Raw genomic sequence first — 17156 nt, 5'->3', positions numbered from 1 at the left:
CTTTTGTTTGGGGGCAGAAAAGATCCCCTTGGTGCCTGGACCAGATGGTGAAATTGCAAAGTGTGCAAAGTGTGCTTCCATCTGGCCACCATGCCAAAATGCTTGGACTACCTCCCTATAGGGCCCAATTTACTATGGATGGTTTTCGCATTCACCGTCTATAGAGGGTGAGGGAGTAATGAATTCTGGTTGCAGTGTGAGTCCACTTGAATAAGTGAATGGGGGGAGGGGAAGAAAGGCCTAATAAATCAGGTCCGCGATGCTTCTTCACTAATGCTGTGCATGGATGCCTCCCCTGTACAATTTCCATTTGGGGACTGGGATCTTTCCTGAGTCTGCATCCATCCGCCATGACTCCTCAGGCATCCTTACTCCAGGAAGACTGCGGTAGTTCGCCTTGGAGAAGAAGCTTCTAAAAGCCTCTCCTCCTGGACATGATCACTTTTTATCCTACCAAAGGGTGACTGGATCACACCGTTTCCCTCAGCTAAGGTACTGGATTTGTCTAAGGGCAAATGGGACTTTGCTACAGTTTTCTCTAGCGAACATTTTGTTTAATTTTTATGCATATCAGAGTGTGCACACAGTAGTGTATGAGGTCGAGACATCTCTCCGCCCCTCTCCCCTCCCCAGATATTTTAAAACAGGGATACAGGGAATGTTTTGCACAAATTGTGCGGGCTCGGTAGGTAAGCAAATATCCTAGCCCCCAAGGACCTGGGTCTGCTGGGCTCGATGGACCCTTGGTCTGACCAAGCATGGCGATTCCTTATGTTCTTATGTTCATACGTGAGAGATGAGGACGTGGTGGTGGATTAGACAGAGGCGAGGGCTGATTGGTTGTAGGGAGATTAACTGCAGTGCCTTTTCTTGTGAAGAGACGGCTGAGGGGGGATATCATAGAGGTCTTTAAGATCATGAGAGGTCTTGAACGAGTAGATGTGACTCGGTTATTTACACTTTCGAATAATAGAAGGACTAGGGGGCACTCCATGAAGTTAGCAAGTAGTACATTTAAGACTAATCGGAGAAAATTATTTTTCACTCAACGCACAATAAAGCTCTGGAATTTGTTGCCAGAGGATGTGGTTAGTGCAGTTAGTGTAGCTGGGTTCAAAAAAGGTTTGGATAAGTTCTTGGAAGAGAAGTCCATTAACTGCTATTAATCAAGTTTACTTAGGGAATAGCCACTGCTATTAATTGCATCAGTGCATCAGTAGCATGGGATCTTCTAGGTGTTTGGGTAATTGCCAGGTTCTTGTGGCCTGGTTTGGCCTCTGTTGGAAACAGGATGCTGGGCTTGATGGACCCTTGGTCTGACCCAGCATGGCAATTTCTTATGTTCTTATGAAGAGGAGCAGGGATGCTGAAAAAAAGAAAAGGTAGCTAAAGGGAAGACAGCAACGGGGGAAAAAAGCCCGGTAAGGGTGAGTTGAGCAATTGATAGAGGAAAGAGATCTGTAGTTTTAGGCTCAAGAAGATGGATGTAAACGTGAACAGAGGCTAAGGTGCAAACTGGTCTGGAGTCACTTGGGGCAAAATTGCTAGCCTGGCCCTGTGCCATCATGAGATTTGGATCCGGTCCTGGTTTTGCTTCATTTTAATGCAGAGAATTTTAGCTCTGCTTTCCCTATTATTTTCCTAAGAAAAGGATGACTACAATTTCGAAGATGCAATAGGGCAAAACTGAGATTGGATCCAGATCTCATGATGGCGTTACATTTGGTTGGGAATCCTGTGGGTGTGAGGGTGAGGAAGTAGAAGTTATTTCAACACAAGTATAATTCAGGAACTCTAGGCCGGCACATGTTGCTTATACAGAAAGACAGAAATGTTGAGCCATAGAGAGAGGTTCTCTGACACCTCCCCCCCCCCCCCCCCCCCCACACACACAGTCTGCAGCATGTGGATCCTGCACTCTTACCTAACCTACACTCAAATGCCAGCCTGTGTACTAGGTAAATATATCAGGTAGGCAAGAGGAGAATGTCAGTTCTTCAAAGGGAGGCTTGAGTTAATTTGGAAGGGGATCAGGAGTTGTGATGTCAGACCAGACCGCACAGTATTCAGGGCAATAAACAATCAGGGCATGAATTAGTTTTAGCTATGGCGTGAGGGAGGCTAGGACAGATCCTCTTGGAGAGGAGAAAAGATTTGATTGCTTGAATGACTGTGGAGGGGGAGGGAGGAATGAGGGCTGGTACAAGAGTATTTGACGCACTAGGTGAACGTTCGATTGTGTATCCCCCTCCGCAACTTACCTATTGGCGGCAGCTCCAGCACAGGACCCTCTTCTTTGGCAGTTTCGACTTCATCCTCTGGGCTTTGTGCTGGCAGGACTTTGCTGCCCCTAAAATGTTGGCACTCTAGGCCTAGTTTACCCAATGGAAGCACCGGCCCTTGGGGGGGGACCTTTGTGAAAAGAAGGGAAGAGTCAATATAAGGAGACTGAGAGATTAGGGAATGAAGGAATGGACCTTGGGGGGACAGGAAACTCACTTATGAAATGCTGAGCTTGAGGTGCTGGATAAATCAAGGTCAACAAACAAGTAGATGATGTATGAACGTCCATGTGGAGATAGCAAAGAGTGTGAGAGAGCATGAAGCCAAGGAACCGAGATGGATAACGGTCAGCGTAGAGGCAGTGTTGGAAGCTGAAAGTCTGGGTGAGGTCACACAGGTGCCCTATATGTGGAAAGAGAAGGGGATCCTAGCACGTAGTCCCAGGACGGAGGGAACAGATCAAGCGAAAAACTGGAGGACCTCGTAAGGGGACTGTGAAAGTGCAGTTTAAGAGAAGGGAGGAAAATCCAGAGGGAATGGAACTAAGAAAGCTCCAGAGAGCGAATGATCCAGCGGTGTGATTGTACGAACAGGGCTCCATATCCTGTTTCATGCCTTGTTTAGATCAAGTTAATCTGTTCAGAATTCAATCCAACCTAATACTCCACGTGACTTGAGAAGCTACTTGGATACTCTGATGCCCGTTAAATGGCTTTGCCATATGTTACGTGCAGAAGAAGTGTGCCTGGCTGCCACCCTGCTAACTTGGATGCATCTACTTTAAGTGGTTCTGTTTGATTTGCTTTTTTTGTTTTCTTTTAAACACTCTTGACTGCATAATTACACCCAAGCACTCTTCCTAGACCCTTTATTCCCCCTCTTGAATCAATGGATATTCTGGGCTTTCCCAGTTGGCTCTCCCTCCTCCCTGGAAAGTTTGCACCTGGAAAGGGGCAGTTAAAGGCACATTGAGTGCCTCAGACATCTTGTTCCCGGTTTCCAGTGAAACCTGGAAGATTGCATTTAAAAGGGAGGAATTTCGGAATAAATGATGCATGGTTGGTTGCCTGGGAGAGACCTCCCCGCCAGCCCCGCTCTCTTAAGAGAGATTCCTTGAAGAAGAACTGTGAGTGCAGTATTGTTGTTTTATTTTTCTTTAATTCTTTTAGCCTTGTGATGTGCGTTGGGGCACTGCAACCTTTTGCAGATGGTCATTTTCTGTGTTAAATACTGTGGTTGTTTCTTTGGACAATGAAAAGCTGTCTTGCCCAGAGAGGCAAACGAGGGAGCCAAGCTGCTGCTGCTGCTGCTGCTCCTGCTCCACTCTTCTCCCCATCTCATGTTCTGCATTTTCACATCTGTCGCCACTCAGGCGCAAGATAACATCCAATACCCTCTCTCTTCCCTCGCAGCACTCTGCATTTCGGTGTCCTCACCCGTGGGCAGCAAAAGGCCAATACTATAATCGGCATTTTTATGTGAAAAATGACCACTAGAATGGTAGCATTGTGAGCAACGTTTTACCCTTCCGTTGAGCACGGTAATAAATCTCCTGATCCCCATTTTCAGCATGGGAGGGTGGGGAGGTCAGCAGCTCCCCAAACCTCACAGCTCCTAGGAGGTTCAGGTTGTAGCAGCCAGGGGGGCCCTTGTGACGGTGCTGATGCTCCCTCTGTCCGCATCCATTAGCTGTGCCTCGTAACACGAGCACCGCCAGCTGTGCTCTTCCCTTAGCAGCAGGACCCTGCCTTTATTGTCCCCTTCAGGTGCTCTCCCCACAGGCGCTGGCAGGTGGCGTTTCCGAAGCCGACAGACAAAAGCACGGGATTTGCCCTCTTTCTTTCGGGCATCCATCTCTTCAAGGATGGGCAGCTGAGAGAGCCATCCCGGATTCAAAGTAATCGAAGCCTGCATTTGGAAAGAAGCGATTCTGCAGCTGGAATATGTCAGTGACGAGCCAGGAGACTGAAATCCCTCACCAGTAACATTTCACGCTTCATTTCCGTCTTGTGTGTGTGGGTCCTTGGACCGGGTCTCTATCCGGTCCTCCCTGCGCAGAGCAGGGCAACAAGAAAAATGCTAAAGGGGCTGGGGGCATCTGGGCCTATGATGAGAGGCTGCGGTACCCAGGCTGGGGCTCTTCAGCCTGGAGGGGAGACCCGGGTTTGTTTCACGAGGCTCAGCTTTGAAAGGGAGCTTGTGGCCCTGTGCTCCTCTGGCCAAACGACATCCTGATTGTGTCAAGGGGGAGCAAGATGAAAACGGAGCAAAGTTCCTGGAGGGGGGGGGAAATAAATAAATAAAAGGCAATTCTGCCTGTGCACGTCGGCGGAAGTCTTATCCTCATTAATCGGGAACAAGCAGAGGCAACACGATCGCCAGCATTGTGCAAGAAAAATGCTGCTGATTACCCGTTCTTCGCGGAAAGCAGTAATGGAAGACATTTTACGTGCTCGGGACTGAATCGTACGGGGAGAGCCAGCAGCATAAAGGATTAGGTCCCTATTGTGATCTCCAAACAGGTGGCGAGATCAGCGCGTGCTGTGTGGGCCCGAGCTTCGCAGGACTTCCAGCTTGCAATGCGGAAATACTTCTTTTGCTCTGAGAACAGCAGCCATGTTTCAGCTTCCACCCCTTCCCCCCGGCTGAATCGGGCCGTTGGCAGGGTGCGAGCTTTACATTCGGCCCCTGTACAGTCCCTTGCTGTTGCTTAAAACATCGCAGAACTCGAGCCCGACTTGCGGGATGCGCTTCCTTTAGAACTGCACGAAGAGCGCGACAAAGATTTTCAGAAAGAAAGTTTGCACATTTCTGTGTGTTTGCTAGGCCCAGTCATTTTATGGGAGCGTCTTATGTTGAATGTTTTAATTGCTTATGAATGCTACCCAGGCTGGAAGTAGCAGGATATAAGAATGAATAATTAATTTATTTAATTAACTAAATTAACAAACTAGTTAATCGCTTGGTGCATTTGGCTTAGGCGATTAACAAATTTTAATAAACAAACAGCCCTGTTTGTTTATTGGACGCACAGCAAGTGCCTCGATGCTTAGGACTGGCTTAGCCTATGTCTGTGGACAGGGAGCTGGCTGCTGCTAACCCTTTCTGATAAAATGCCTATTTGGGTCAATTTTGGGGGAGGGGGGTAACAAAGTTATGGTAAATGCCAGAAAAATGCCCATCTGGTCTGCCCACGTATCCTTTCCACACTGCTAAGCACGCATCCGAGCTGCTAGGCAGGGTGACTCCCAAATTTTCTCTTTATCCAGGACAATCCTTTTCTTTTTTTTCCCCCCAATTTGTCTTCCTCCTTCATACTTGGGCGTCCCGGGGAGGAAGGAATACAACGTCCCTGCTTAGTTCCTTCCAGCATCGCCCCTTTCTCTTGCTTAACCACAAAGCACCGTAATCTCAGTGGGAAGCACTATTAGCAGGGCCTCCTAAGACCCCTACTGATCTCGCTATGGGAGCGCCTGCTTTTCTGCTAGGACTTCGCTGTTTCTGTAGTTGAAGCCTGCCAGAAACACTCAGCTGCTACTCTAAATGCGACCGGAGCGATCCCAGTTGCTCCTGCCCCACCGGGTCAGTATTTTAAAATGGCACCAGCCAGCCCTGAGGCTGCTGCTGCTTCGTTGTGCGGATATACAACAAAACCTCTGTACAAACAAAATGGCGCCAACCCCCGGGGGCCATTTTGAAATACCGACCCAGCGGGGGGGGGGGACGACACACCTTTGCCTACGGGATGGGGTCGTTCCTAATCAGGACGGAAGATGGCCGCTGGCGTTAACATTTTAAGAAAAGGAGAAGAGCAGCTTGTAAAATAAATCATAGGGGAAGGCGACAGATGCTCGGGAAGAGGTATTTTCTAAAGATACTGACATAACAGGGTGTGGTAAAGGCTGAATTAGCCCAGGTGGAATTAAATAAAGAGCAGACAAATATGAAGGACACCAAATTATCATTATCAACTGCTAATAAGCAAATTTTGAATAAAAGTAAAAAAAAACCAAAACATACTCTAATTTGTCTATATGTGAATGTCCAAACTCTAAAACCTAAAATTGGAGAGTCAGCCGGTATGGCACTTAATGAAGATATAGGGATCTTAGAGACCTGATAGAAGACACTGTGATCAGGGTACAAATTGCATCAATATGACAGGGCAAATCAAATCGGTGGGGGAGAGGGTGGCAGTATATGTTCAGGATCTCTTAGTCAAGCAGGATAAAAATTCTGCAGGAAACAAACGAGGGAATTTTAATTCCCCGGTGTCCGCCAGTACCGGCAGATACGTGCCTGGCTGGGCCGTGCGCACGCTGAGCGCATTTTCATAGCGGCCCAGCCAGGCACGTATCTGCCGGTACGTGCGGAAGTGCCGGGTCCTTAAAAAGGGGCGGGATCTGGGCAGGGTGGGGGCCAGCCAGGACAGCGCCGTTAGGCCCTGTCCTGGGGAAGTGGCCGGCGCGCTGAACTTACTATTGCTCAGGAGAGCAGGTGAGTTCTGCAACAACAAAAAAATAGGGTAGATAGGTAGGTTGGGGAGGAGGGGGAAAAGGGAGGAAGGTTGGTTAGGGGGATAGGGAACTGGGTAAAGGTCCAATTGCATCACCGCGCGGTTTTTTTATAAAATACTCCTCCTTGTGCACGCAACTCGGAACCTGCGTGCATATGCGCACACCGATATGAAATCGGGCACGCGGGTAGCCAATTTTATAACATGCATGCATCGACGTGCGCATGTTATAAAATTGACGCGCACACATGGACACCCGCACGGCCCTTTAAAAATTTACCTCAAAATGCACTGTGAAATCTTTAGGTCTAGAAGTTTCCTGTGCTTTGGGGAAGAGTATAATAGTGGGTGTAATTCTAACATTTGCCTGTCTAGGATGACAAATTAGACAGTGAAATGCTATCAAATTAGAAAGGCAAATAAAACTGGCAGCACAATAATAATGATAGACATTGGGTAAATGTCTGAACAGGACATGCTAGGGAGAAAGTGTTTCTGAATGCCATAAATGACTGTGTTATGGAGCAACTGGTCCTAGAACTGACAAGAGGAGCAGTTATTTTAGCTCTAATCCTCAGTGGCAGACGCGGTGTGACCGGGTGTGCAGGTCATGCGTTTGCACGGGGTGGCAAACCTAGGGGGCGGCGGTAGCAGCTGGCAGTGGCCTGCCTGTTGGACTCATGGAGGAGTGGAGGTGAGAGACTGGGGGGGCTGTTGGCAGAACCCAACCCATTGACAGATAAAAAAAGGAGAGGCTGCGAGCAACCAGCCAGTGGCTGAAAAAGAGGAGAGTCCATGGTGCCGATGGAACAGCCTGCTTGTGTATGTATGCATTTTTGTGTAAGAGAGGAAGGAAGTCTGTTTGTATGTGTTTGTGAGAGAGAGGAAGCCTTTTGCCTGCCTGTGTTGTTTATGTGAAAATGGGAGCCTGCCTGCAGTGTGTGTGTGTGTGTGTGTGTGTGTGCGCGAATGAGAGTGTATGTGTGTGGGAATATTGGAGTTTGTATGTGTGTGTCTTCCCCTCCTCTCCCCCCATTGATCCATGACAATCTCAAGGCATCTGGAAATGAAATATTTCCAGGTAGGGATTTTCAAATCCTTATTTGTTTTAATTATTGCTTGGTGTTCGATGTGTCTGCTGTTGTGAAATATTTTATTGATGTTTGGGGAATTTTGGATATTCTATTTGTTAACAAGTTCAACATATTCATTCTTGTTATGAATATGCAGGGTAGGAGTTTGCTGGCCCAGAAGAATTTTAATAAGTTGTATTGTTTTGGGTTTTTTTTTTTTAATTTTGACTACTTAACCAGTTATATTTGAAATATAGCCAGTTAAGGTAAAAGTTATCCAGGTACATATAACCAAATAACTTTAAACCTAACCATTTAATTTTAAATATAGCCAATTTGGTTTAAAAGTTATCTGGGTATATGTAACTGGATAATTTTAGCTGTGTATATTCAGCAGGAGACTTGACCTACCGAATATCTGTGATAAGTTATCTGGCTAACCTTAGTCAGATAATTTCTTCACTCCGCAGCTTGCTGAATAAGGAGCTCAGAATTACTGGCCATATGGATAGACATGGTTTAGCGGAGAAATCTTACAAAGGGAAGCCTTGCCTTATCCAGCTGCTAGATTTTTTTTTTGAAGGTGTTAATAAACATGTGTCCGGTTATTTTTTAGGTTTATTTGTGTCATTTCTATGATTTTTATATTTTTATTTACATTCAATGGTGTTTTTATGTTTAATGTATTGAACATTGCCTTAAGCGATCTATACAGGCTGAGATGGTGTACATAAATGTTTTAAAAAAAGAGGGTCTGAGCCTGTCGATATATGGTATCTGAATTTTCAAAAGGCATTTGACAAAGACCATCATGAGAGTCTCCTCAGAAAATGTCAAGGGATAGGAGGCAATGCTATGAATAGGTAACGTGTTAAGACAGAAAAGAGAGAGCAGAACTATATGGTCAGGTTTCCCACTGGAGAAGAGTAAACAGTGGAGTGCCTCAGGGATTCATACTGGGACCAATGTTGTTTAACATGTTCATATATGATTTGGAAAAGGGAACAGCGAGCGAGGTGATCAAATTTATATACAAAGAGGTACATTTTAAGAGCCGCACATGGGCGCACATGTGCGTGCGTTTGCTGGTGCGTGTCAACGGTTGCGGCCATTTTGTAACATATGCGCGTATATGCAGACGTTATAAAATAGCCTGGATGCGCATACATATGCACCCCAGTTTATATGGACGTGCGCATGTGCACACAAATGCCACCTGGACCGCGTAAGCGAGGGGATTTCAGTAGATATGCACGCCGGTGCTAGAGCCCATTTTGCAAGTTCGTTACCACTTTGCCCAGTTAACCGATTGGCCTTCCTAATCCCCCCTGATAGTTTGCATACCTTTGACCCTGTTAGCCCAGACCCCTTAAATCTCGCTAACTAGCCTCTGTTTTTTTTTGTTTTATTACTTACACGCCATCCAGAGCAGAAGTAAAGTTACGTGGTGGGGGACCCTGGCGCACGCTTGTGCACGTAAATACTTACGCGCTGGATTCATGTTACAGACCCGGCCCACCCGTGCTCCGCCCAGACTAGGCCATTTCCCGCCCTTCTTTGTCAAAAAATATTTTTGTGCACGTAACAGGAGACATGCATGTTGCCGCGGGCCTTTTAAAATCCGCGCGGCGCGGGTCCGAGACGCACGCGTATCTCCCAGTCTTGGCAGGCACAAGGCTTTTAAAATCGATCAGAAAACAGCTTGACAAAAAGGACGTTGTGAGGAACTGTAGAAGGACTTTGCCAGACCTGGCATCTAAATGGCAGTTGACAGGTAAAGGGGGAAAGCAGTAAAACCATGCTTGGTTCGGTAGTAAAGGGCTTTGAAGTCCTTGGTGGATAATGGTTGGTGGTTGTGGAAACCACAAAGTAGAACGTTAAGAATGATCTGAAAAGGAACGGAGAACAAAGCAGAGAATATCATATTCCTTCCCTATCAGTCCACGGCCTGACCGCAACTTGAGAGTTGTGTGCTGTTCTCAAGAAAGCAGAACTAGGAAAGGGACAGCATTGAGAAGAGGCGACAGAGGGAATACGATAGAGGTTTCTAATGTGGCACGCGTAGATAGGGAAGGGTTATTCCTCCTTTCATGCACTCTGTATGAAACCGCAGAAGCTGAAGCAGGTGAGACGTGTTTTAGGTCTAATGCCCACATCTGAGGCCTTTGTGTGTGTGTGTGTGTGAGAGGCTGTGTGTGTGTGTTTGTGAGGCTGTGTGTGTGAGCCTGTGTGTGTGTGTGTGTGAGAGAAGCTGTGTGTGTGTGTGTGAGAGGCTGTGTGTGTGTGTTTGTGAGGCTGTGTGTGTGTGTTTGTGAGGCTGTGTGTGTGTGTGTGTGAGGCTGTGTGTTTGTGTTTGTGAGGCCTTTGTGTGTGTGTGTGTTTGTGAGGCTGTGTGTGTGTGTGTGCGCGTGCACCTTCTGTAGCAAGCGGTTGGAAAGTTATCACAAAAGCAACACAAATGTGGAGGAAAATATCTCTATTCAAATATATCCCCCTGCCACCAAGTGTGTAACCTTTATATAACAAGGCAGGGCACCTCCCAGCTCACCTTCAGCTCCTTAGCTGAGCATGCTGGGTAGTACAAATGTAATATTTTTTTACAGTGCCTTTCATTTGATTAGGTCAATTATTCTTTACAATCCTATTACGTTAGAAGCAGGCATGCAGACTGGTTGGCCAGGTTTACTGGTTTATACTGGAGAACAATACTGTTTTTACTGACTTCCTTTTGAGGCACAGAGTGTAAAGGGCATACAGGGAGCCAGGGACAGAGCTGGGATTAGCACCCCCCACATCTTGACTCTTAGCTCCTACCCTAACGGACTGGACTCCACCTCTTTGATTTTAACATTTGAAATATGCTTAGAGGAGTCTCTGGAACTGAGGAAAATATTTTGCAGGGGGGGGGGGGGGGGGGGGGGGGAATCAGTTTCGTTGAACCGAGCAGCTGCACTGAAACCGCGAGTCTCATTTCCGGTTTTGTGCTTTTTTTAAATATCCGGGTGGAGAGAAAAAGCTGCCGTAATTATCCGCTGCAGTAACGCAGTGTATGCGCTGCAGTAACGCAATGTAAGTGCGCTGTAGAATTGAGGAGGAGGAGAAGGCGTAAGAGGGCAGACGGAGAGCTAGAGACCCCCCCCCCCCCCCGTCACAGCGCTCAGGTACGAACAGGTGCGATGTGCTCTCAGCCAAAACGCCACCCCGTGGTTAGCGCCCACATCGCGCATAGCAGATGTCTGGCAAATAATAGGTAGCGGGAAGGTTTGAATGATAAGAACTGATATTAAACCCCGTGCCTGGCGGCAGGGCTTCAGTTCTGACGTGTCTGCTGTTTAATGAAATAATAATGTCACCGTTTTTCAAGAGGACAAAGGTGGTGCGCTTTAATTTCCTCCTTATTTATTATTATTATTATTATTATTTTTAAATGATTTATGTTTGGCAAGTCATCAGCCCCTTGAAATGTGGGTAGCTGAAGCGGGCGGTGGGTGGGTGGGGGCAGCTGTTGCCTGATTGCAAGGCGGAGGCAGGTTCTGAATGGGGCTTTTCTGTTCTGTTCCAGTGCGGTGAATTCTCAGACCATGAACGGTGCCACACCCCTCTACCTGTCCTGCCAGGAAGGCCACCTGGAGCTCGTACAGTATTTAGCGAAGGAGTGCGGGGCGGACCCCCACCTGCGGGCCAGTGATGGAATGAGCCCCCTGCATGCAGCAGCCCAGATGGGGCACAACACGGTCATCGTCTGGCTGGTGAGTTGGGGGCTTAGCCCTGCGTTTGATAGGGGGGTTGGGCTTTGATTTGCACCCTCCTCAGACCCTTCTTACCCCAATCGTAGGTCTTAAAACACCCAAATGAGTGGGAGAGGGGGGGAGTGAAGAGGGTGACGTTCTGGGGGTCTGCTACTTTTCTGTCAGCTTCCCACCCTGGCGGGATGCGTGAGATCTGCGGGCTCTGCGGGAGAGTAAACGTAGCTTTCTTACCCGGGAGTAAAGCAGTGACCTTCCATCGCCAAGGGCAATAACCAGGACTAAGGCTTCACGGTCACCCCCTCTTTTGCAGATGAGCTTCACGGACGTCAGCCTGTCCGACCAGGACAAGGACGGAGCCACTGCCATGCACTTTGCGGCCAGCCGGGGTCACGCCAAGGTCCTGAGCTGGCTCCTACTCCACGGGGGAGAGATCGTCGCAGATAAGTGGGGTGGGACCCCCCTGCACGACGCGGCAGAGAACGGCGAGCTGGAGGTAAGGGGCTCTGCTTTATGCTGGTTCCCTGCCCCGGACTTTAAGAAAGGCAACTAATTATTCATCATCTTTGCAAGGGCTCCTTTGATAGCTTTAGCGTCCTTTCCAGTAGGTAAATACATATTGGGAGGACAAGTTTACAAATCATTTAGGGGATGGGTTTTGGGTGAGATCGGAAAATAACGCGCGCAAACTTTATTTTCACAGCTCTGTGCGTTATTTTCTATAGAAAAGCTGCCCACACAAAAAAACAGGGGCAAAAGTTCTCACATAATATTTAAAAAAAAAAAAAAAATACTTGCTGACTTTGTCCTAAAATGGACAATTTGAAAATTGCTCATTGAAGGGTTGATTTTAAGAGGCGTGCGCGGTTCCCAGCGCGCGCACATGGATGCACCGATTTTATGACATGCGCCTGCCTCATGCGCGGGGGGGGGGGGGGTGGATGTTCAAATTGCGTGTGGTGTCGTGATGGGCCTTTTTTCCAGTTCCCTCCCAGTCTGCTCCAATTAAGGACTGGGAGGGAATGTCCCTAACCCCCTAGCCTAACCTTCCTCCCCTTTCCCCTCTCCACTCCGACCCCTAACCCCTACCTACCCTATTTTTTGTGTTCTGTAACTTACCTGCTCTGAGGAGCAGAAGTAAGTTACATGTGCCGGCCTGCTGCCGGCGCGCGGCGCTTCCCTGGGACAGCATTGAGTGGCGCCGTCCCCTCCATGCTCGCTCCTTTGGAGAGGCCCGGCACTTCGGCGCTTAACAGGGGTTACGCGTGTGGCTGGGCCCTTCTGAAAACGCGCATGGTGCGCACAAGGCCCGGCCAGGCGCCTAACTCCCGTTATTTACACGCGTGGCCCTTTTAAAATCGGGCTGTTAATTTAAATAAAACTTTTTTTTTCTTGGCCATATTTATGACAAAGACCTCTTTTGAATGAATGCTAATAAAATGGGTTTTGAATAAGGGCAAAACCAAACTTCTTGGAATAGGGGGAGGCTGTTTGGCAGCTTGGAGAGCCGGATGGTATGGCCCGCATTGGATGACTGTGCCAAAGAGATTTTGGATAGTGCTGAAAGCTTGCGGGTCAAGGAGTCCAGCTTCTCTTTGCTACCCTATGTTTCTCAGGAGGCTTGGTATGCCTAATTGCAATTATGAATGGTTAAGCAACTGAAGCCCTATTTGGATGATTTTGCTTTCCGAACAGTGGTTTTATCTTTAATTCTCAGGGCATTAGATTCCTGCAGTGTTTTGTTGATAAGGATGCCGATTGCTGTGATCAAGAAGCTTCATCTTATTCAAAATAGCGAGGTCAGGTTAATTTGTGGTAAGAGTAGAAATGAGTGCTGCTCCATTGTTAGTTCTCCTCCATTGGTTACCGGTGTTGGGGAGAATGACGTTTAAATTACTAACAGTGGGTTTTCGTTATTTGCCGGGTACTGGAACGGTTTGTTCCCGGTCAAGCCCTGCGGTCTTTGCACAATTTCTAGTTGTCAACATCAGTGGGATACAGATTTTGGTTGCAGCGTTTTCGTAAAAGAGCTTTCACCAGCAGAGCTCCCCAACTATGGAATATGTTACCAATCGCAGTGCGGTCGGAACTGAGCTATCAAAAAGTCTGGAAATATGTTAAGTCTTTCCTGTTCCCTAGTGCTTGACTGAGTGGCACTGCAGGGATAGAGGGTTTAGCAGTGAAGAGGGTGATTGCTGGTTTTTTGTTTTTTTTTAATGGATGTTTTTATTGCAAACTGCGCCAATAGTTTTGCTTATGGTGCAGTATATTCATTTTTAAATATGTAAACACATTTGGTGAAATCTAATACTGTGAATGGCGGCATTAATTGATTTTTACCCTTTACCTTTGAATGTGTTTCTTTGATATACCAGCAATATGATAATGTAGTAACTAATGAAGAATTTGAAAATGATTAAATGGTCTAGTTTTCCATGCATCGATGTTGAGATTTGATAAATACAAAGCCATTGTTCCCCAGTGAGGATTTTACCACTGAGCTAAAGCAAGTTATTAGAAGATGGTTACTTAATCTGCTAAACTCATTTCCTTCCACTTAGTACTCTAACCTGTTGCATCATTTCCTGAATAAGATGGCAACAGTTTTCCCATAAACACTCATCTTGTCCTTTGTGTAGGATAAGTTTCAGGATCCCACTTCTCACACTGCATCTTTCTGTAGTGATGCAGCCTATTTTTGTTGGCTTTCTCAGCTCGACTACTAAGAACATAAGAAATTGCCATGCTGGGTCAGACAAAGGGTCCATCAAGCCCAGCATCCTGTTTCCAACAGAGGCCAAACCAGGCCACAAGAACCTGGCAATTACCCAAACACTAAGAAGATCCCATGCTACTGATGCAATTAATAGCAGTGGCTATTCCCTAAGTAAACTTGATTAATAGCAGTTAATGGACTTCTCCTCCATGAACTTATCCAAACCTTTTTTGAACCCAGCTACACTAACTGCACTAACCACATCCTCTGGCAACAAATTCCACAGCTTTATTGTGCGTTGAGTGCAAAAGAATTTTCTCCGATTAGTCCTAAATGTGCCACATGCTAACTTCATGAAATGCCCCCTAGTCCTTCTATTATTCGAAAGTGTAAATAACCGAGTCACATCTACTCATTCAAGACCTCTCATGATCTTAAAGACCTAAAGAGAACCGCTTTATGTGAACTAAAGGATACATTCTGCTGTCTGAGATAGTAGGCTGTCTTTATTACTTCAATTTGGGTCTCCATTTCCCTCTTATTTTGTTCCTTCCTAAATATGTATTAATTGTCCACAATGTGCATGCACATCTAGGGTGCCGAACCTGATTTATAAATTCTCGTCCTGTTTAACATGGATTCTTTGAGTGCAGGAACCAGAATAAACCAGGAATATATTTTTTTTTTCTCCAATGTGTTACTGGGCTTCTCTCTCTTTCAGTGCTGCCAGATCCTGGTGGTGAACGGTGTGAAGCTGGGAACCCGGGATAGTGATGGCTACACCGCCGCTGACCTTGCAGAGTACAACGGGCACAGCCATTGCGCTAAGTATCTCCACAACGTTGAGAACATGGTACAGCTGAGGAACTTATCGTAGTATAAATGAAAAAAAAACAAAACTGAGCCTTTCTTTAAATGCCAAATCCTTGTGTATAGCATCTCCACACCTTTAAAAATCCCAATGAGATGCCTGACCCGTCCATGTAGGCTGCTCTGTGCTTTTCATGACCCATGCTCATTGGTTAAATCTAACTTTTTTTTTTTTTTTTTTTTAATACGATTACTGCACAGTGGAAATGGATTGTGAAGCTTAAGCTATGTTCTCACTTCTCATGACATCATAGGGAACGGTGCTGTTCATTGGCTGTGTCTGATGAGGTAGGACATAGCTAGAGCCAAACAAATCCTGTGTTCCCTCAGTATCTAACCGAGCTTAAAAAAAAAAACCTGTGAAGATGTGAGCCGAGAGTCGTAGCAGCTCCTGCAGTACCCGAGGCGCCCTGGCTCCCTAGAGCAACGCTAGCAGCACCGGGAACCTTTTAAACTGATTTGTGTGTGTTGCAACCTTTGCTGTATCCCACCCTCAGAGTCTCATTTAGATGCTCAGCAAGTCTAAAATATTGTGTGGCCTCTCATAGTCCTGTGTTTTTCAAAAGGAGTGGGTTAAAGATTATGATTTTAACTTACAAATAAAACGTTGCCACAGTAATCTGGGCCAATTTTTTTTTTCTCCATTTTGAGTGGCAATCTGGCGCCTCAGGAAGAATTAAGGGGGTAATGTGTACACACCTGTTGTATCACTTCATCCAACTGATCTGTGATCATGACCCAGTGACCTTCATCCAGGCATGGGAGTGAGAGGGGACATAACTGGGTCCCTTTTTCCTTGCAACCTGTTTCATTCTAGGTTTTCCTAATTGATTCAGACTAAGCGAGGAAGGCCGCCAGGGCCGTATAATAAACCTAAAACTGAAATCAGTTCCAGGGCCTAATTAGAGAGAGCAGTACCTGTCTACAGCTGGTAGGCTGCCGCGTTACCCTTAACAGCAGGTGCAATTACTTCAGTGGGAGGCTCTCTGTAGACCTGCAACACATCCAAGAGCCCTACAGGGAGGGCAAGCACTACAGCTTGTTATCTGCTTGCTTGGTTTCCCTCTCCAGACGGCACTGAATTTTTCCCGCAGACCCTGTGACCGTAGCTGGAAAGAAGTTTTCTTTTTCAAGTTTTACGCCCTCAGCCGGTCACCAGCCTTGAGAAATAACCATGGGAAATGTAAGCGGCTTATGCTCTATTTTCATTACTTTTGTTGCAAGCTCCGAGTTGGATTCCCCCGTCAGGGGGATACGGTCTAGCCTGTTTACCTAGCCATGACTGCTGGAAGCGTGCCTCCAGACTGCCAGTACTGAGTGCCAGAAGCTTTCATCGTATGTATATTCGCTCTGGAGAGTGCAGCTCGATGCCGAAGTTCTGCTTGCAAATATTGCGCTGTGAATTGGAGGCTGCACCCTTCTGTTGCATCTTCTGAAGATGTACCTCAAGTTTCCTCACTAAATGCAAGGCTGGCCCCTCCTGAGCTCTTGCACTTCACAGCGAGATCTGCCGGCTGCTCCTTCGCCACCCAAGGCGAGCCTTTCTGTGACCCATGGATCAGCTTTCGGTATCATTGGGCCCCGCTCTACTAAGGGAGGTGCCCCCTGGGTATTCTCCGAGTGTAGCTATCTGATTTTTAGGCAATGTGTTCTCTGAGCCTTCTCGTTAATTTTGTGCTCTTTTGCATGCCCTCACGTATCGATTCGGCTCTTAGAGTGCTCTCTCATTGTACGGGTTGAAGCATGTGAGGATAGCAATGCATAATTTAGGGGCTTTTTTTTGTGTTTTATTTTTGTTATATTTTGAATGTTTCATCGCTGTATTGGATGTAATAAGTTTTAGTCTTTGCTTTGTAACGCGCCTTCAGGTTTATGACAGAAAGGTAAGATAAGAAATATGGAAACTAAATACATTTCTGCATTAGTTTTTTGTTTCCGAAGAGGGCCAAATG

General features: G+C 46.7%; 1 protein-coding gene across 3 annotated transcripts in view; it reads left to right on the top strand.

Annotated features, from left to right (window-relative positions):
- ESPN (espin) overlaps positions 1 to 17156 on the top strand; it is a 101342-nt gene that overhangs the window by 17246 nt on the left and 66940 nt on the right. For 2 of the 3 annotated variants that reach the window (XM_029578968.1, XM_029578967.1), the window contains exons 3-5: positions 11435 to 11621; positions 11932 to 12114; positions 15056 to 15187. In XM_029578968.1, coding sequence (XP_029434828.1) covers positions 11435 to 11621; positions 11932 to 12114; positions 15056 to 15187 — 502 coding nt within the window. Of the gene's footprint in view, positions 1 to 10877; positions 10942 to 11434; positions 11622 to 11931; positions 12115 to 15055; positions 15188 to 17156 lie in introns of those variants that run through there. The other variant, XM_029578969.1, reaches the window with a different exon arrangement.

This window comes from Rhinatrema bivittatum, chromosome 15 (genome assembly GCF_901001135.1).
Source record: "Rhinatrema bivittatum chromosome 15, aRhiBiv1.1, whole genome shotgun sequence".
Lineage (NCBI taxonomy): Eukaryota > Metazoa > Chordata > Amphibia > Gymnophiona > Rhinatrematidae > Rhinatrema > Rhinatrema bivittatum.
The sequence above is the reverse complement of the archived record's forward strand: the minus strand, read 5'-3'. Positions and strand labels throughout refer to the sequence as shown.